The sequence below is a fragment of the Mastigoproctus giganteus genome, chromosome 6 (assembly GCF_048544385.1).
Source record: "Mastigoproctus giganteus isolate SK-2022 chromosome 6, ASM4854438v1, whole genome shotgun sequence".
Taxonomy (NCBI): domain Eukaryota; kingdom Metazoa; phylum Arthropoda; class Arachnida; order Uropygi; family Thelyphonidae; genus Mastigoproctus; species Mastigoproctus giganteus.
Genome location: NC_143580.1, coordinates 7675497 through 7697771, shown reverse-complemented (window position 1 = coordinate 7697771; position 22275 = coordinate 7675497). Strand labels below are relative to the sequence as shown.

At 34.1% G+C, this 22275-nt stretch overlaps 1 protein-coding gene across 1 annotated transcript in view; it reads left to right on the top strand.

The window, feature by feature from the left end:
- LOC150083874 (uncharacterized) overlaps nucleotides 1–12098 on the top strand; it is a 129098-nt gene extending 117000 nt beyond the window's left edge. The window contains exons 3-4 of the mRNA XM_090375495.1: nucleotides 10445–10661; nucleotides 11972–12098. Of these exons, the coding sequence (XP_090231621.1) occupies nucleotides 10445–10650 (206 nt within the window). The 3' untranslated portion in view covers nucleotides 10651–10661; nucleotides 11972–12098. The remainder of the gene's footprint in view (nucleotides 1–10444; nucleotides 10662–11971) is intronic.
- Nucleotides 12099–22275: the final 10177 nt, after the last annotated feature.

Here is a 22275-nt window from a genome sequence, read left to right as displayed (position 1 = left end):
TGTACAAGAAAAGGTTGGATGATTTATGTAAAAAAAAATCATTTCCTGTAGAGAGATTTCAGAACTTTCCAACATAACACTTGATTAGCTTGGCGAATTCTTCGGTTGCTACTGTTTTTGGATTTTTCATGTTACTTGGAGTAGACGTGGTCTTTTAAAGGTCCACAAGAATAAAAATTGTGAAAATTAAATCTAATCTCAGTACCCACTCCATAGGCCACGACTCCCGATGCTTGTTTGGAAATTTTTCAAGTAAGACTTTAAGGAAATAATATGGTGTACCCCCCCCCCCCCTCCCCACACACACACACACACACACACACACACACACACACACACACACACACACACACACACACACAACTCGAAACAGTAATCGCTTTTAACTATTTATCGTTTTTAGAGTTAAAATCCATATTTAACCTGATTTTTCACCTAACGTTACTGCCCTCACCGGTTTCAGAACTTAGTTCCATCATTAATAATAGAACTACCAAATGGATGACAGATTTGCTTAATGGGTGATGTTTTCCAATTAAAAACGATAATCGTTTTTAATTGGTGGTTACTTTTTGTTGACGCGTGGACAGTTGTAATCTTTTCTAAAGGATACAAGCATGTGCGCCACTACCATCACTAGGAAGATCACAGCGTCCCCTGATGGTTGACTGCAGAAGTTAACGCAGAAAAGCAGCGTTGTTAAAAAAATAAAATGTTTCAAACATTTTTATTTTTTATCAAAATTCGCCATCTAAAGCCTGTATGAGTCGTATAGTTCGTAAAATATGGTATTTCTTTGCACAAAGAACAAAACTAGGATTTTTCTTATTTCAAATTTGTGTTTGTTATAAACGTTTTAAATTTGAATGGTTCATAAATATTTTAAATTTTAGAAACATTGATAGTTTAAACGTTAATATTTTTAACTTTTTGCTTGCGAAAGTTTTCCTGTTCTTGAGTGTGCATGGTTTCACTTCCCCCTCTTGCGATCGAACATTCCACTTGCTGAGGTAACAGTGGATGTTTGAGAAGTTTTAATGCCATTTTACAATTTTCTATAGGAGGTGAAGTGGCTTTGAGTTTATCGACCTGCTGTTAGCGGATGTTTTTAGTTTCGTAGGTGGAGTGTTTGGCACGCGTAGTCACTCACGCAACAGAAGTACTGGCAGGGCTTAAATACCCGAAAATGCAGTAGTATTTTCGTACGGTTCTGCTTGGTGAGGCGTACGGCGATGTAATAGTTCGGTCATTGAGGATGACGTACTTATACAGAGAGAGAGAGGTCACTGCTGGGCTCTCCACAGGAGACTAGCCATAAGCGATGTATAACTAAGCCTTTCCTAACGCTAAATACACATAAATCCTATGTCAGATTTACGTGTTTTACCAGCTTGTGAGATATCCAAAATATCTTGGCCTTTCTTTCAAAATCACGCGCAAGTGGACTGTGTGTGTGTTTTATACGAACATCACAAATAGCAGTTTTCAATTTCTGCAGTTATTCCGTTTTTTTTTTTTTTTTTTTTTTTAGCGTTGGAAAGCGTTTGTTAATGTTTGGAATTCTGGTTTTGCTCTTGTCAACTTGACTGACAGTTGTACAATCGATATGGCATCATCCTCAGTGCGGGACTGCTGGCACTCCTCAGAGTGTGGATTCGCAAAGTTCAGGCTAACCCAACATGGGTATGATCACTGCTGACACCATGCTCAGATTTGCAATGCTCGGGGCCGATGACATAGATGCATCTGCTCCTGTGACTTTACAACCCCCATCCTAATCCCTCATCTCGCCTAAGCTTGGGTGGATCAACTCTTATCTGTCTATCCGCCCACACTCTTCCCCCTTTAATCTCTTCTTTTTCTATACCCCATTCATCATGCTCTTCTTTTTATTATTATTTTTTTTTTAACTTGCTGGCACTCCTCAGAGTTGGTCTCCATCAGGAAGCTCAGGCGACCCTGGCGGAGGCCAGCCAGAGTATGATGGTGCTGGTGGCGAGCAACGCCGTGTCCCACTAAGGACCCTGGGTTCAAGCAGCCAGAGACAATAACAAAACATAACACTACTCCGACAGAAACCAGACATTCACTTTTTTTTTTGGCTTTTACAGAGATTCTGTACTTCTGTGGGAAACCACCGGTGGCGCCTTCCACAAAACACTATGCCACTATGCACAATCGATATTGTAACCAAGAAAGTAAGTGACGTGACTTTAAGGGAACCTAATCTGCTTATTTATAATCGTATTGTTGGCCGAATGAATTGCACACCTGTATTGTAGACGCATAAACGTAATCGATTATCCGAAATTATCAATCTCGAATTAATTCTGATAATGGACTTCCTGTTGTGTGTGGAAAATGACTGAATAGAGACATGCCGCCTGTTTTAAAATTTTCCTCCCAAAGTTCAAGGACTGTCTGTTTTCTTTTGGTTCAGGGTTGGCAACCTACGACACTGGTGCCAAAGGCGGCGCCCTAAAATACTTGGAATGACATCGTGAGACAATTTTATTTAATCATCATAACAGGACATTGCTACGAAAGTCTCTGCAACAACAGACATGTCTGCCCTGTGCTAATTTAATTTTAAAGTTGAAGCCCCTTAAACGCATTTCAAAAGCATTCTCTAGCCTTATGTGCAATAATTTTTGCACTATATCCATACGCATTAACCTAATGTAAAAATTCAACATTGACATCAAAGTGAACCTGGTAATATCTGAGGCCTGTCCTGATTACTTTCGGCACAGGTCTAATTTTTATGGGGGGGAGAGCTCTTTCATTCCGTGACTGAGATATGCAGTCTCCTCGCTGCAGATGGTTTTCTTTTTCTTTTTGTTACCTTCTGAAACTGATTTTTCATCCCTCTGCAAAAAAAAAAGAGAATGATAAAGAAAAAAAATTGACATTGCTGCTAAAATGCCTAAATATTTCACATTCATTCGCTTCTCCGATTTTTAAACCAAAGCGTAAGGTAGATGTTATCCAAACAACCACTCCTGGTTGTTTGAATGACAGTACAAAGAGATAACTGTTCCACCTATGAAATATGCATCGCTGAAAGGAATTTTTACTGTGCTGCATGCGGGCTCTCGTGGGTAGCACAGTTGGTAGAATTGTAATCCTCCCCACACCGGGTGGAAAAGACCTGAATTCGAGTCCCATCGATGACATGAGGAATTTTATGGACTTCCTTTTTTTTTTTTTTTTTTTTTGACAACTTGGCTGAATTTGTCTCGGGCAAGGGGCGTGGTTTTTTCTCCAGCAAACAGAAAATCGACCACAGAACACGCAATTTACAGACAGTATACACGGAGCAATATGGCCTTAGTCGTTGATGCTTCTAAAACCCTACTACAACGATGCTAAATACGGTTATATTTTTGTATTCTCTCTCTCTCTCTCTCTCTCTCAAAAAAAAAAAAAAAAAAATATATATATATATATATATATATTATTCTTTTAATTCCAGTACTGCTTTGCAACATCAATTATATGTCACTGGCTTACATATTTATGAGCAATCGAAAACACTCAATTTTGGTTTGGAAAATAGTGTACTGTATACATCTACTTATTTATCACTTTTACGAATTTTATTGATCGAATAATATGAATTTTATGTAGTGGGGGAACATGACAAAATCCATTTATCAACCACGCAATATACAGGGTGTCCAAAAAGTCTGGAACTATAGAAAGTCTCTTTTAGAATAATTAGAGAATAATGGTGTGGCATTTGGGATCCTGAAGGCATTGGTCCATTCTTTACTGGCATTAAGTGAAGAGAGCAATTTATAAATGTTAGGAGACAGCTTGATGCCAGAGCTTTAACGGCCTTAGAAGCAAACCAGAATGGTTCATGCAAGACGGTGCTCCTCCACACTACACGCCAAATGAAATATTTTCAGGATGATAGATGAGTAGGAGGGGGCTAGTAGAACGGGCTCCAAATCACCAGATTTAAATCCACTTCACTTATTATTATTATTATTATTATTATTATTATTATTAATAAGTTGATTTCTTTTTGCATAAAGTTGCAAGTTTACAAACTGAAAAACTTAAGTTAGTTTCGATTGCAAACATGTGTCAATATAGAGGGTGGACATACAGAACCAATTTTCTAAATAAACCTGGAATCCTAATGGTTCCGGACTTTTCGGACAGCCTGTACTGAAAGCAGAATATCTCGTCAGATAACTCTTCACGCAGCCAAACGAAAGCTATAATTTCATACTAATTTATATATTTACGTGTGGTACATTGAGCTTTAATAAGCGAGTCCTTCTATTTGAAATTGCGATTCAACTTTGTTTATTCCATTTGTTCTTTACTTTTTTTAAATAACTCCAATGAAACCATTTCCGACACGCTTTTGCCTTACGTTAAAAATCTTAATTTCGTTGTGAATGTGGACTTCATATAAAGTTACCGGCTTTAAAATCTAATCGAAGGACTGAAGCATTTAAAAAAGGGACAAAAAACCAAATTGTAATGCTTCACATACAGGTTGTGAATGTCATATTTATATATTTAGCATAAGGTGGGGAGCGGGGGGGAAGCATATACTGAGTACCAGTGAGCTACCTAGAAGCGCAAAGTCCAGTCAGCGCCCCCTTCCCAAAAAATAATAAATAATTTTAGATAATTATTTTAATATATTTTGTAATGTGTATATAAACACATAAAAAAAAAAAAAAAAAAAACAATACATTTGAAATTAGATAAACTACAACTATGTTCTGGCACTTACAAGAACAACGAAAATGGCTTTTATCAAAATGTTTATCATTCTGTTTCATGTAATGGGCTGGTAACTTTTAGTAATGTTTATAGTATAGTACAAACAAAAGTGACAGTAATCATTCATTCTATTTTCTGATTTTAGTTTATTTATTTATTACAATTTGTAAACTATTAAGCTGGATGGTGTCCCTTTAATGTTGTCACCTTTGTGTAGTACACAACCAGCATACCCACATATGGCAGTAGTGCTGTGCATATAAATAACTCTAGGCCATATGATATCTTCACTTTTTTTTTTTTTTTTTCTCATTTCTGTGCTAAAATTTTTGAATGTAATGTTAAAATTGGACAAGTATTACCATTTATATTTTACAATTTCTGAATTAAAAATTTAAGTAATCTACTACTCTTTTTCCTTCCCAGTAGGAAAGTACTTCTCTGTATTCAGTTTAGTTTAAAAACATAATCGGCATAGTTTAGAAACAATCTTGCACTGCTTCTATTGGAATGAGCAGCAGCCTGGAAAACAAGATGCAGGGTATTTCAGAGACTGCTGGGAGTCATTGCGGTACAAGTAAACACATGTGTTAGGGTAGCTAAGAATAGGAACAGGTGCATGTATACTTGCATTATACACCAATGCTAGGAGGTTGGTAAATTTGATGAATTTGAGGTATTGCTCAAAACATCAAAGGCAGATATTGTTGGGATATCAAAGATGTGGTGTCACACAGATATAAGGAATGCAGAACTGGAATTTGGGGAGTACAATGTGTTCAGGAAGGATAGATGGGATAGGAAGGGAGGAGGGGTTATGCTATTAGTTAAGAAACACACAAAATCCAAGGAAGTGAAACCAGTCGACATTGCTGGACGGTGCAATGTCGAGTCAGTTTGTTGTGACATAAGTATTGGGAGATCAAAATTGAGAGTAGGAGTGTATTATAGGCCCAATGACTCTGATGAGTATAATAAGAAACTGCACAGGGAAATAGTGGGCCAGTAAATCAGAGAGTCTTATAATGGGGGATCTTAATTTCCCAGATATTGATTGGAATTTGTCGTAGGTCACTCACACACTAGCAAGGCTTTTGTGGATTTACTGGATGATTGTTTTCTACATCAGCATGTTCGGGAGGCAACTAATGGGAGTAATACTCTTGATCTGATTATCAGTAGTGATTCTTCATACATTAAGAATCTGCAGATAAATGAACCACTAGGTTGTAGTGATAAGTGTGCTGAAGTGGGATTTACTCAAAGGGGTAACTACCATCAGGGGGTAAAGGGAAAGTTTTTTTTTTGCTTTCATAAAGGCGACTACAATGGTCTGAGACAGTATTTAAATTCTATACAGTGGGACCAACTGATGCTGTTACCAACAGCAAATTCAAAATGGGAAGAATTCAAATAACTTATCTTGGAAGCTACTAGGCTTTACATATCAACTAGCCGCCTCCGTAGCCAGGTGGGAAGGAGCAGCAGTGCGTAGCACACGCTTGTTGATTAGACCGGGGTTCGAGCCCGTCACCACCAAATACGGAGGATGCGGAAAGGTTAAGGAATGACCACCGCATATCCTGGAGCAATATGGCCTTAGTTGCTAATGCTCCTAAAAAGCAAACAGCAATAAACATATCAACTAAGAAATATTGTTCAAGGTTTAGGCCTAAATGGATGACAGATGAACTAATGAGACATATGGCAGAGAAGAAAAATGTATGGGATACATATAAATTAATGGGTGACATGGAAGCCTGTGATAGATATAAGCTGGTCTGTAACCAAGTCACAAAGGAGATTAGGCAGGCGAAGGCAGATTATGAGAAATCTTTGGCAAAGGATGCAAAGAAAAACAGCAAAGAGTTCTTTACCTATGTAAACTCTAGAAGGAAAGGGATGAATCAGATTGGTCCACTGGATATTGATGGTTCAACTGTTGATGATCCTGCTCAGGTGGCTAACAAACTAAATGATTATTTTGCATCTACATTCACACATGAGGAGTTATTCAGGGAGGGGAATGCCAGAGGTGAAGTAAACTCTGGCAGTGAGCTAGATGATTTTGTAATAACTAAGAGCAAAATGGAGGAGAAATTGTTGAAGATAAACATAAAAAAGGCACCTGGGGTGGATGGGATCGATCTAGTTATATTAAAGGAGGCAGCAAAGGAAGTAAGCAAACTCTTAGCCATAATTATGAGAACTTCTTTGGACTCGGGGGAAGTACCCATGGACTGGAGATGTGCAAATGTGACTCCAATTCACAAGGGAGGATCAAAGGGCAACACAAGTAATTATAGACCTGTTAGTTTAACTTCTGTTCCAGGAAGATTAATGGAGGCACTGGTTAAAGAAGCACTGCAGGGTCATCTTGGCAAGACTTCAATTATAGTTTGGACACAGCGTGGTTTTGTTAAGGGAAGGTCTTGTCTGACCAATTTGATTGGATACTATTGTATCCAATAGTAGTACCGTATTTGTAGTCACAAAGAAACAGGATGCAGGAAATAACTTTGATATCATATATTTGGAGCTTAGAAAGGCTTTTGATACTGTTGCACATGGAAGACTGCTGAACAAATTGGAGCAGTGAGGCATTGGGGGGTAAATTGCAACTATGGATAAAGTGATGGTTGAGTGGGAGAAGACAGAGTGGTAATCAATGGACACTGCTCATCGTGGACTAATGTTATTAGTGGAATCCCTCAGGGTTCAGTGTTGGGTCCATTGTTGTTTTCTGTATTTATAAATAATATTGATGATGGTATATTAAACTTAATGTCCAAGTTTGCAGACGATACAAAGGTTGGCAGGGTTGTTAAGGACAGTAATGACAGTACGCTGCTGCAACAGGATCTACAAAAGTTGAGCAGATGGGCTGAGAGGTGGCAAATGAAATTTAACATTGGCAAATGAAGTTTAACATTGACAAATGTAAAGTACTACATATGGGAAGTAACCCCAGAGTAACATATCAACTCTGTGGTACTAGACTGATAGTGGTAGGGAACGAAAAGGACCTGAGGGTAATTGTGCACGCAGATATGAAGTTTTCTGAGCAGTGCAGATGGTGTCTGCAAGAGTAGTTCATGGTGTCTTGTGAATGATATACAAGAATTTTTCTATCAGGGAAAGGAGGTGGTTATCCCCTTGTATAAGGCAATAGTCAGGGCACACCTTGAGTCCTGTATACTGGTCTAGAGGCCTCATTTCAAGAAGGATGTAGAGCTGTTGGAATGAGTACAGAGAAGGGCAATAAGATTAGTGAATGGAACAAAGGGGGGTTGCTCTTATGAAGAAAGGCTTAAGTTTTGCAAATTACAGTCTGGAGACTAGGCACCTGCGAGGTGATCTGATTGTGGTGTATAAAGCCTTGAATGGTTTGAGCATGCTCAATGTGATGGGATTCTTCCTCTTGCTCAGAATAATCACCTGAGATGGCATAAATTCAAATTGAGGAAAGACAGATGTAGGATAGATATGCAGAAGTTTGCCTTTAGCTAGTGGGTAGTTGGTTGGTGGAACAGACTTCCATCCTTTGTTGTGGAAGTTGATAGCCTAAATAAATTTAAGGCTCAACTGGACAGGTATTTCAAACGAATGGAGGGGTGAAATGGGAGTGTGTGTGTTTTTTTTTCTGTTTTTTTTTGGCTGATGCTGCATAAGCTTGCTTTCTTGCATCATATGCCTCTGCTAATGCTAAATGTAAATCTATTTTACATGGAAAAAAAATTCCGCATCTGTAACATGAAGAGACATGACACTGCTAAATGTGCACATATTGGATAGTGAATATTGCCATTTTTTTTTTTTTTTTTTTTAACATCAAAAATTTTGGCACAAATATGAGAAAGTTGAGACAATAAATAGCATTTCATTAACCTAAAAAATAAGCAAGGTAGACCCTGATGCACTTTAATTGAAATAACCCTGTGTGAGTGAGTGAAACTCCAGTCATCTGGTTGCAAGCAGCCGGTCATCATTGATGTAGAAGAAAGGTAGTGTTGTAGTTGTGGAACTCCTCCCACTCCACTACTGTGGGAGGAGTTCCTACTTATGTTATTTTGGGACCTAGAACCTGTGCCACAGCATCTCGGTAAACCTGAACTTGCTTGTATCAAAACATAATGAAATAATAAAGATTAATCCATAAGTTTGAGGTCTTAAATATATCTGTTTATACTCTGAACAATGTTAACCTAGATTAATGAATTGATTAGTGAATATCTTTATTGCAAGTACAGGATTGCAGCAAAGATTTTTTATTTGGGAGAGTCTGAGGATCTTAGCTACTGCTTTGACCAAAAATTCTTTTTTCTTGTCTCTTTGCTGGGAGGGGAGGGGATGCTGAAACCTCACAGCCACTTCATTGGGTCTGCATCATTAGCAACATAATAGAAAAACGGCATTGTAACAGCTGATTGTATTTCACAGTAAGTTAAGATTTAAAATGAGGATATTCTTTAACTAAAGAAAAAAAAATTAATTGGTGACCCCTATTAGCAAACACATGCTGAACTATTTTGTCTTCTGAACAGCCAAGTGGAGTTGGACTAAAACTAAGTTAAAAACAATTTATATTTTCATTTAATGCCTAGAATTGGGCAGTGTTTGCCCTATGCAGTACAAACTATAAAAATTGCAAGGACATTTCAAAAGACAATTCTTCGGCGAGTGTAGAATATATCTCCGTGATTGAAATTGAACAGAGGTAACATACAGATTTCAAATTTTATTTCAACTGCTGCATTGAAATACCCTTGCATTTCCACTAGTGTTATAACACTGTATCAGAAATGCAGCCCAATTCTGTGGTTTAAAGGAAAAACATAATAGTTGTTGTTACATCTTTTTAATGGAAGTTTTACTTCCATATGTTACTTGGCTGTTCACTTAAACAAAAAATTTTATTCACAGTTCAGCATACATTCATTAATAAGTACTGCCTGTCTGTTGATGAGAAGCTAGCATGCTTCAAAACAGTTGTTTTGGCAGTGTCTCAGTTTCCTAAATGTATAGTCTTCACTTATTCAGGTGATGCTATACAATTTAAAAAAGATATAATAACAATTTAGGCAGAACTGTGGATACTGGTAATTGTTTCTAAGTTAGCTTGGTGCTGAATCTTCATTGAGAGTAAAATGCATCTCCATGATCAAAGTTGAACGCAATTAATGTATATGAATTTTGATTTTCTTCGGCGAGAAAATCAAATGTGAAAATCAAAATTCGTACATAATTATATAAAACATTTAATTTTAGGCATAGAACAATAGCTTCGGGCTCAGCTTTGTACCTAGCTATGACAGACTAGATTGATACAAATGCCATTCCTTATATTGGAGTTTTTGTGCTGGTTATCACCTCATCAGCAGGGAGGTACACATGAGTGAACAACCTGATTTATAAGATGCTTGATGGTACATAAGTTTTGAAAATTCAAGTAAACTTAGGACAAAAGCCTTATCTTATGATGAGGTACAAAACTAGTGCCAAAATTGCAGTATATTGAAGAAAAATATCAATGACAGATGGAGATAATATCTTTTCAAGACTTCTTAAAATAAGTGATACTTGCTAGACGATTTAATATTTCAAATAACTTGACATTTCATTAAAAATGAATATGCAAAATCTTTCTTTTGGGTATTAAAGTCAGGACTCATAATTTTATTCTGTTCTTTCTCAGGTGGACTAGCAGCATACATGCCAAGTGTTCTTAGTACTACAGACACATTCCAACTAGGTTTGTCAAGACCTAGAGAAAACTCTGATAACCTCAAGGAAACATCAGAAATACAAGAAGAAACTAATGAAGAAATGCTAAAGCCTGCTGATCCTGAGGAAACAGCTTCTTGGTCATTCTCAAGCACCACGCCAGATCTTTTATTCTGAAATTTAATTTTGTAAGTATCAATCATAATTTATCTAAAGTAATATTATTAAATTTGTTCCATTTTTGAAATTTCTTTCTTATAGAATCAGCAAATCTCTTGTTACCATTCAGTGTGAGATTATTCAGTCTTCCTCTGGATCTGTGCTGTGTTTTTTTTTTTTTTTTCCCTCCTCCCAATTCTTTAAATTGTCATTTAGAGTAATCCTTTCAAATCTGATAATGCTTCTTCTGTTCATCTAGGCACTGAAATATGTTTATAAACATTTAAGGGGTCTGTATGGGATGAAATGGGAACCTGCTTGGAAAACAGTTTTTTTTTTTTTTTTGGGTTGCTGAGTTTGAAGATCAGACGTCTGCTTAGTGACTTAACCGAAGTATTTAAGGTTGTGAAAGATTAATGTAAATAGTAGGGTTTTTTTTTTTTTTTTCCCCCTTTCACAGACTACATTTACTAAACGACATCCTCTTAATTTTAGGAAGGTTTGAATAAATTCAAAGGTCAACCTGTGTAGGAATGAAGCATATAATTTGTATTTTCTTGTCTACTTGTTTTTTTTTCACCAGTGCAGCAAAGAAAAAAAAAAAAACACACTGTTGGATGTCAGCAAGCAGAAGACTGTCTGCTTCTGTTCTCTTTGAAAATTTTTCTTCATTTTGTTGTGCTGGTTGTTGAGGGCCAGTATCCGAGATGTTGGAGCCTGTGCCAAGGGATTCATCGAATGAAAAGCATTTGGTAGCAGAAGAAGATCATCATTGCAAGTATTACTGAAAAAAAGTAAGGTATAAGGCTGAACTTTATCTTTAGATGAAGAATTGAAGATCTGAACAGCCAATAGGACATAATAGAGATGGATTGTGCCCAATTACTCTGTCAAGAGAACAGAATGCTCAAATACCATTTGGACAAGAAGTAAATTTCATACCCTTTGTTTGCAACTATTGTGAGTTTTAGTGTAGGCAGGAAATAAATTGTAGTCTACAATACTAGAAAGAGAGAGGGAAAAAAAAAAAAAAAAAAAAAGGAAATTTGGGATAAGGATTTTTGAGATATACTGGAATTTTTATTGTGGAGTAAGACATATCCAAGATTCAGAACAAATTGTCTTCCACAGAACCCTAAAATTCTTCAAGCGTTCTGTTATAATTTATTGTTAATTATTATTGTTTTGTAAGGTATTTTGGTTTCACGGCTAAAAAGAGCTTTGAAAACTCTGCTTTAAAAATATAGATAGAGTTGTAATAAAGCTACTTTTAAGATAATTAAGAATTAATAAATAGTCAATTTAAAATGAAAAATATATTTATTTTTTTCTCTTTCAGGTTTTCATGTAAGAAGGTAGAAATCAAGTGCCGTTTCTAACTAGTAGTTGAAACTTAATACTTGTGCAATATAGACCCAAACCAACTACACAAGGTTTGCACAAGATGTGCTCTGTGTTAACTAGAGTGATATGTAATGAACTTTCCAAAAACTGTAAATAGTTTAACTGGAATAAGTTCTTTGCTTAGATATAAAATTTTGAATTTTGACTGTACATTTGACACAGATTTTAACTTTTTAATATCTGAGATGTGTGATCACTTGTAATGTTTATCATGTTCACTGAATCTAGAGACATTTTATATAGTTATCAATGTTTATTTATATCTGTCCTCTTTCAGTCATTTATATGTAGAGTGCATGTATTATTGCATGCATTTTAGCATGTTTGTTGCTTCATAAGGGAGGGAAAAGAAAATATGAGCAAAAGTTTTTTGGTTTTTTTTGTTTGTAATATAATCTTTATTTATAAGTATAAAATTTCAGTTGGATGCTTTAATGTTTCCTTGTGTATATTTGCCTTATTTGCATTCAGTTCAAATAATTTTGCTCAAAAGTTTTTCCCTCGTCTTTCCACACGTAAATACCGTATTGTTATAAAATAAACATTGAAAAGTTTTGTTAGTGTAACCACTTATGTGAATTTTTTTTTTTTTTTTTTAAGCAAGAATAGTTTGCTATGAGTATTGCCTTTTTACAAATGCATTCTCATATACTGTATGTAAATATATATATATATATATACACACACATTCCATAGTTTGTATTTTACTACTTAATGAACTTTGATAGCAGTGTGCATCTTTTATCCCTGAACATGTAGTGAAATAGTGTTGTCAGGTGGTATATTTACGAATTTTTCACTCAAACCTTCTAAAAACAATCTTTTTAACCATAGAGATTGTAGAAATGTTTGTTATTTAGCATCACTTGTAATTAATTAATTAAACTAAATTCCAATATATATCCTAGAATCCTAGTAAGTGGTAGCGAAGATAATATTTGAGATACTCGGTACTGATGTTTATAACCTGAATAATTGTCATTCTTAAGATTACAGGAGGTTTCATTTATACAGGTTGAGATTTACCATTTGTAATATATATTTACACTATTTGATAATTCTGTTTTAGTAATATACTGTAGGATTTTTGATATATTTACTAATCTTCTAGTATCCTACCCTACCATTACTATGTGCAACATTAGCATGGTTTTGGAATTTCTGGTGTACGTCATTATCCAAGTAAAGATATACACTAGATTAAAAATTATGAAACACTTGATTACTACATTTAACATCTTAATATGCTTCCTGATGTGCAAATAAACTTATATGTGTAAATTTAGAAATTTCCATGATCATTTGAGATAGAAATAGTGTTTTAAGTAAGTTAATTTGAATTTCCAGGTACAGATGTGGTAAAACTACAGTATTATTTCTTGTCTTTTTTATCAAAAAATTTTTTGATATATATATTTTTATATAGTCAAACTCAGTGTTATTAGCTTGGCATTTTAAAATTTTTAAAACAAGAAGTGTCGTACACCTTTGTTTTTCAAAAAAAAAAAATCAAAATATTAATTTTGCCAAAAATTACAAAAAAAATTATTATATATATAAATATTCTTAAAAAGTTAAGAAAACATTATGTATGTTCAGTACTATTATTTACTTCCATTTTCAGGCTTATTTCAAATTTGATGCCCTTCGCAGTGCAATGAATTTGAAACTACATATCTTGCTTTCCTCGAAATAGGCCATTTTGAGAGAATATAGAGTTTTTTATTATCATCTTTATGTTGTTTTTGCAACATAAAGATGATGTGAAAACAAGTAATCTTTAAAAACCAACCAGGATAAGACAAGATGTTCATTGGTCTAGTGGGAGAGAGCAAACAAGTAACCTGAAACTTTAAGCCAACTGTTCCTAACCTTTTTTGACTCGCGAACCTTTTTAAACATATTTTTTTATTACAAACCACTAAGCCTATATTCTCTGAAATCGTATAATAGTTCTAAATTTTTATTATAAAATATTTCCAGTACTACGTTTTTATAAGCAATATTGCATAATAATATAAAATTATTATTAAGAACCTATGCATAACAATGGTTTTTGAGAATCAAAAAAAAAAAAAAAATTTAGTATGGAAAACATTTATTTAACACAATATACTGTAAGATAGTAAACTAATTATAAGGAATTGTGAGCGATATGGTTTCTTTTCTTGGCAATTCCTTTACTTTATGTTTAATTTTATTTTACTTTATTCTATCTTTGTTTATTATTAGTTATAATTTTTTATAACCCTTTTACCACAGCCAAAAGGTGCAATACATATTGGCACATTCACAGCCAATCCCTCCCACTAACATCCTGCCATGCATGCTTTTTATATAAGCGCATGTGACCCAAACCACAACTAAATATAAATTTAAGAACCAAACCACATAAATTAATATTAAACTATTTTGTAGTTTAAAAAAAAATATGCCTATATAAATCTAAGAAGACTTCATTTTCACTTTCACGAACCACTAGTTGGAAATCGCTACTAAGCAAATGCAGTGTGCTGGTGCTTATCCAGTACCAGGTACTTCTTGCAAAATCCGAATAGTTGCAAAAATGATGGCAGGTCACCTGACAAGTTCTCGCACCCAATTTCTGTATGAAAACAATAAGAAAATCACTTCAGAAACTACTGCAGAAAAATATGACTATATTTAGGAAGGTAGAAAAAATTTCATAATTTGAATCATTGATTAACTGTTAACACAGGAATGTTATTTTCGAGGGGCACCCTTAGGTGTCCTGTCACCACTACTGAATTAAGAAGACTGCAATATTCTTGATGTTATAACCAACTGACATAACTGTTAACTCCAACATTCTATGTCTCTGTCAACATAGTTATTTGTAATTTGGAATCTACATAGTCAATTGATGAAAATTATGATGACTATTTAAAATCTACAATAATTAGAAAAGTCGACGATGCTTCATTACATTATGTGAATTTTTTTTTTTTTTTTTTTTTTTTGCCCATTTTGCACTGGAGACTACCTACTAACTAAATTAAGGAGTAGTTAGCCCCAAAACATTCAGTCATTGCCATATCTAAACTTTTCAAAACATTGCCAGCTAAACTTTTGGCAAAGTTGTCTGAAAGTATGCAATACCAGGGCAACTAATTAAAAAGGCATAAGTTGTTCTGCTGTGAGTATTAAGAGCATTGCCTTATCTACAGCTTAAATCACACCAGTCACAAAAACACATCAAAAGACAAGAGCAAGATTGTCCTTATACTCTCCTGCAAATGTTTTTTTTTTTTTTATAATTTCTATGAGATCATATGGCATTAGCTATATTATAACTTAAGTCCATGCCTATTTTTATTTTTTTCGTAATAAATGTCCTACAATAAATCGTTTGCTGATGGTAGTGAGTTATCTATATTATCTTGTGGAATAGCTCTCACATGGTTTTGTACAGTACACTAGTCCTTTTTTTGGGGGGGATTACAATTTAAAAAAAAAAAAAAAAAAAAAAATCTGGAAGATGTACGGTAAATTACTATTCAAAATACAACACTAAAGGCCATTTCAGCTATTACTGTGATTATAATCAGAATAATCCAAGTTGATCTTGGGCAGGGTTGCATGTTTTTCTCCCAAAAACAAGGTGTGACATAACCGAGTGGTCAATCATGATAGTGAAATTAATGATTTGAGTGGCAGCAGTTCAAGCCCACTTGACTGCTAAATACAGTTAATTTTGTATTCATTGTCAATATAATTAATTGTAAACTCCTCTGACCTGATATTCAAACCAGCTTATAAACAATAACTCTGGTTAAACCAGTGAATTGACCAAAGAATGCATGCAACAAGAAGACACTATATACTGATGCCGCATAGCCTTAATTGCTTTGGTGTTTAATCTAATAACACTAATGAGTACCAGATAAATATTTTACACATTCTGAAATATATATTGCTGATCTATGCAATTTTAAAATGGTGCATTTTATGTGGAGATAATTTTAACTGACTTAGTTAGGATATTGCAGTACAGTTTATTTCCAACATTACTATAACTGAGTTTGACTGTCAACTCTTCTTTTTGATCTCAAAATGCATTGTGGATTGTACTTTGAACGATTTCAAATTTCTGTCAACCACATACTTTACCCCTTTCTCACAACCCAAAATATCATAGTAATATGGTTGCGATTCTTCTTTCATTTTCCCATAGTTTAGGTTTCTCTACTATGGGCCCTTCTGGGAATTTCTTTCTCGTTTAACTCTGGATCTGCTGGAATGAGTGCAGAGAAGGGTAATTGAGATTATTGAGGGGAACATAAGGGTGCTCTTGACCACAGTCTGTGAGACCAATTAGTTGGTCTTAACAACAGCTGGCAAAAAATTTTTCTTGGGAAAAGTTGAGGCAAAAGGGGGGGGGGGTACCTTGAATAAAAGAGTACCAAGCCTACTTCAGTGTTTGTCATTCTCTCCTCTTTTTTTGGATCTACACTTGTAACTACATACTCTTGTATATCTTTGCTTTTTACTTTTATAAAAATATCAGGATCATTGGCATCATTCCTGAAACAATTAAAATCTGTCTCACTCAGTGACGTAAAGCAATAAATTGTGCTGTCATATAGCAGCTGCCATGAAATGATTCCTTTTTTTATTTCTTTAATTTGGTGTTTCATACTGGAGTGCTAGTTAGCAATATGCATTTTCATTTTTACAGAAATTGTATTCTTGGGAACATTGTTAATATATATCTGTAATTGGCTCACTGCCAGGACTTTAAGAAATAAAAATTTGTTGTGAGTTTTAAGCACTAACTAGGATTGCCACCTTATTGGTTTCAGGTGATTTTTCTATAAAATAACTTATTGTACAAACAGCGAAACTTGTTTTATTTATTGATTAGAAAATGCATAATGAAAATTTAATCTTAAATTTGTTGTTACACTATAGTACTGGGGAATAGTGGGATATATTTACAGGGGATTAATTCCAGAAGATGCAGCAAAACTAGAAGTAACAATTATGCATTCTAACTATTTGTTTTGAAATTACAACTATTTTTATATAATTATGCTTTTAACATGTTCACTGTGTCATGATGCAAATATGTGGCATCACATTTTTATCCACTTGGAGAGAAACCACCTGACTTTTAGAACTTTTTCTTTTGATCTGACAGAAGAAAAACTGGATATTTTTGTCAAGCAACCTTTACCAGAGGCTGACTGATTCAGTCATAGTGAGAAGAAAGCCCAATAAATGTCTCTCCTCATATCCCAGGTCAAAAAGTGCTAATCTTTTTGGTATTACATATGTATTTGTGTGTTTTTAGTGAGTGGATCTTATGTGATACATATGATATTAATAAGGTTGTTTCAAGTAATGTATCCATTTATGTACAAATTGTCTTTATCCTCCAGTAGGTGCCACTGTCCTGTATTTATAGCTAATAGCATACTTTATGAAAGGTGGCAGCATAAAATAGCTTTAAAAATTGGGTGAGGTGGAATCATGTAAAATTAGCCTCAGTTAATTTGGTTTCTTTACTGATTTGGGCCTAAAATTGAATTCAGGTGAATTACCTGACTATATAAAAGGATACTGTTGCATCAAAAAAAAAATAATAATAAAAATTGTTAATTCTGATATCATATTTGATAATTTCACTGTGATGGTGAACAGTCAAGTTAATATTTAAAAACATATATGTAAGGGTTTTTTTTTAATACAAAATTCCCCAAACAAACTTGCTACATAGAGCCGGCTGCCAGCAGAAAATTGACTGCCCTGAGCCCATACATATATACACCTTTTGGCAAACTTGCTGTTGAAAGGATTTATACATATAAAGTAAAAAAGTAAAGTGCAGCCATTATCAACCCACTGCAGGATGGAAGCCTCCTCAACAATTCATGCTGAGGGAAATGGACCATAATCTGCCATGCTGGTCCAGTGCGGGTTGCAGATCGACCGTATTCAGCAGTCAGAGGCTTGAACCCCGGTCTACTCAAAGAGCGTGTGCTATTGCACTCGGCTACGGATAGTATGTATTAAATACAGTAAATGACTGGCATGTTAAATGAAACTAAACATTTCTATGTTGTTTTAATTATTCTAATTAAAAATGCTATATTAAGAGGTACCTCAAAAAAAAAAAAAAAAAAATTGAAAGACCGATCCAGAATGCGAATATAACCTTATTGTATTATTTTCTATTGGAAAATCATTTTCAAGATGTGCATTTTTATTAATATTCAGAATTTCCATGAAGGACTGAGTGCAGAGCTAAAAATGATATATGCATAGAAACTACCACAAAAAAAAAATAAATAAAACAAAAATCACTGTTGTTAACTGAGTACTGTGTATCTGTAACAGTGAAATTGTTAACACGATTCTGCAGCATAGCTCTCCCAGTGTATGAACAGATTTTTTTATGATAACACAAACCAGTACATATTTTTTCATCCAATCATGAATGAATTGATTTTTTTTTTAGTAGGATCCTAATAGAATACTAGTCACAATCCATCAATACAATCCCAATCCCTCCTATGCTGTAATAGTTTCTCTTTGTGAAATATACGTTAAAATTAAAAAAAAAAAGAAAAGAAAAAAAGTTTACTTTGTTATATTGCAATAAGAGTTCATATTTTTGACATTAAACCTCAAATGTGAGTCTCGCTAATGAAACGGGAATGCCAGAATAAACTGGACTGTTGAACAAGACTGTTGTCAAACTTGTGTGAAATTTTTGGACTCCTGAGACAACTGTTTCAGTATTGATTCACAGTTCATCAGTGGGAGGCTAGGCATATGAAGAAATAAGCACAAAACTAAAAATACTCTGTTTATTTTTTTCTGTTGTATTAGGTAGAACTATTCGATTCTGGGTTGAACTATCAGTTTCATTGAAAGTACAGAAGATGGGGAGAGATAAACCTTAAGTTTTACACAAAGCAAAGTAAAAAGCAAAAAAAAATAATGATACAAGAAACAGTGCTGAGGAATGTTCGTCTTTACCATGTCAGTCTGTCTGTCCGCATGCAGACAGACAGATGAATGGACATTTGACTACTAATGGATGGATTTTCATTAAATTTTTATTTGGCTCATTCAGAAAAATTTGTTGAGCCATCCCAAATTTCATTAAAATCAGACCAGTGGAAATCTGACAATTTTTAAATGTAACCGTGCTGCATACTTTTTTTCTTACTTTGTCTTGTGTGAAACTTAATTTGGTTTCCTCTCCCACTTTCTGCATACTTTCAGTAAAATTGACAGTTCATCTGAAAGTGAATGAATGGGTCTGCCCAGCAGTATGAACAAAATTCTAAATGCTTTCAGTGTTAAGAAGGAGGATTTTCAGTCTTGGATTTGTTTTTCTTATGCCTAGCTTTTCACTGACAAAATGCTAATCAATGCTGAAATGACTGACTGGGAAGTGGCAAATATTTTCCATAAGTTGCACCATTCCAATCAAAGGATAAAAATTTACAATATGTTAGCACATTCTTATGTTCTTATGTGTATATTCTTATGTTTTCTTACACAGAAAAGCATATTTATATAGTGTATAATGTTGCATTAAATTGCCTAAATGCTTTCAGCATTAAGAATTCAACATTCAGAATTCATTTATATTTGAATAAATTTTAAAAAATATTAATTTTCTGTGTTTTATATTTATTAGTACTGGAAAATATTATAATATTTTATTAATTCTTGAGTATTTTGTAACAGAAATAAATGCAAATGTTTCTATAGAGAAGCCTTGAATGTGCCTTAGGACTTTTTCTGTTCACTTTTAACCACTTGACAAACTAGTATTACATTATGCAACCATTTGAATTAGTAATAGCGATTAAAATCGCTTTTCTTCATTCACTTTGTAAGCAAAGTGAACAGATGTAGTTGATATCTGAAGCTCTAAACTCTTGCAACTCGTGCTTATGTGAACTTAGATCTTTTAAGTTACATTTTGTTTTAAGCAAAGTTATATTTAATAATTGAGTTGTAATTGAAGGTAATGTATAATTATATGTATCTAACTAAAATCTTTGTAAGGCAGGTGAAAGAAAAAAAAAATCAACTCTTATTTCTGAATATATTCTCAATTGGTTGCAAGATGTAATAAATCCATCTTCTGTTTCGAAGACGATTGCTTGCCAATAATATAATGATAATTTAGATGTATCTTTGAAGGTGAGGCACTGGCATGCCCTAATATGAGTATCGGAAAAGAAAAAAGCATTTTATTTACAAATGTCTTGTTTCTTAAAATACTTTGCATTGGCTTTTTAAGGCATGCATATATTTGTATATATAATGTACCATCATCTCTTAATATTTTATCAGTATTTTTGTGATCCATATATATACTTCGATAATTTTATTCAACACTAAAATAGTGCCTACATCTATATCTGCTGGCAGAATCACAGTATTTTCTATTCTTCGGACATTGATCTCTTTCAGGAGGACAGTTACACCATTTCCATTAGTGAAGGTAGAAATCATCGTCGCAGGATATTTACTTAAGAAAGTTTAACATTTTATACTAATATTTTTAAGAATACTGATGTAAATAGGTGACTATTGCAAGATCAGTTAAAAAATAGTCTTAATGATTGTGAAATATTTGGACTCAGTCACAAGTCTTTTTTTTTTTTTGTGTGTGTGTGTAGGTGTACAGTAGGTGATTAAAAGAATTGTGAATGTATGATGCATATTGAAAAGTCAGTGATGTACTTCATTAGCTTTACTTTGTATCTCATCTAACAGAAAAATTAAACCTACAAATTCTCTGAATGTCTGTCTCATTTCTTGGAATTAAAATGTAAGAAAATTTTTTTTTTTTTCATAAACAGGATTACAATACATTCTTGATTAATAATTAAATACATTGGGATATAAGAGGTCTGTTTAAAAAGTATCCAGACTGACACAGTGACAGTAAGCATAGTTATGGGGTGCATGACTCATTCCCCCCCTTGAAAGGTCATTCTGAAACAATGTACAAATACTTGATGCAATGATTTTCCTACTCATGGAAGCACTTCGTGAAAGCAAATGCTGAGTTATCAGCTCTTCGTTATTTGTGTATCTTTAAGTCAATGTCTTTTTTTTTTTTTATCAGTCTAAGAAACAAGTCACACAAAACCATATCTAGCAAATATGGGTGATTCAGCCAACTTGTGAAGTTTTGTTTTCTGGTCTTGTTTCTTCAAACTGCATCTCAGAATGTATGTCAATAATCATTGACCCTCTGGAGCATACTTATGGACAATTTTGTAGTAAAAAAAAAATTTAGCAGTGTGGCCTTTGTCTTGCTATGCTTTCTTTGACTGGGAGAAAGGAGTCTTCCACTGGGATGACAGCTGTTTGGTTCCTGGATCATACCTGTAAATCCTTTTCTCCAGTTGTGTTTCAGAAATGTCTTGTTGATAGTGTACATGTTCCTCTGTTAAGAGCTTTAGCACAAACATTTTAGAAACTTGCTTGTGTTCAAAGTTTTTGTTTAAAATGATCTTGTGGAGGTACAAGTTTCTTCAATGATTTCACAGTTAACCTTTGGTCATTTCATACCAAAGTTCTTACTTTAGACATGATTTCATCATTTGTTAATGCTGAGGACTATATCACATTCAACAGACCCTCACCCTCTTTGAAATGGTAGTGCCAATTGAAAAGTTATATACAGCCCAATGCAGAGTGTCCCCATGTGCTATTTTAACTTTCACTTTTTTTAAAGGAGATGTGAAAGCATTATCAGTTGACAATAAGGCTGCCATAAGCAAGTGAATAGCTTGCTGTGTGAGGTAAGGATAAATTGTCTAAACACATTATTCTTTGTCACAGCATTCCAATGACAGATCTAGAAAGGGGCAGTTGCCCTTATCCACAAAACCTGAGTGAATTGGAACAAGTACTATTTTATCATACTAAGTTGTTGCATGATAAATTCCAGTTGGTGCATAGTGGCCAATTTGCCATCAATCAACAAAGTGGCAAATATTCATGTATGTTTTGTATATCATAAAAATTTGGTTAAAAATATGAGATAAATTCAAGTTGTAGTAGTAATAGTGTTTTAGGAACATCAACAACTAAGGCCATATCGCTCTGTGTATGCTGTCTGTAAATTGTGTGTTCTGTGGTCTATTTTCTGTTTGCTGAATGAAAAACCAGAGTTTCTAGGATAAATTCAAGCTTAATTTTCAATTACAGTCAATCATTTTTATATTACCATCCCTA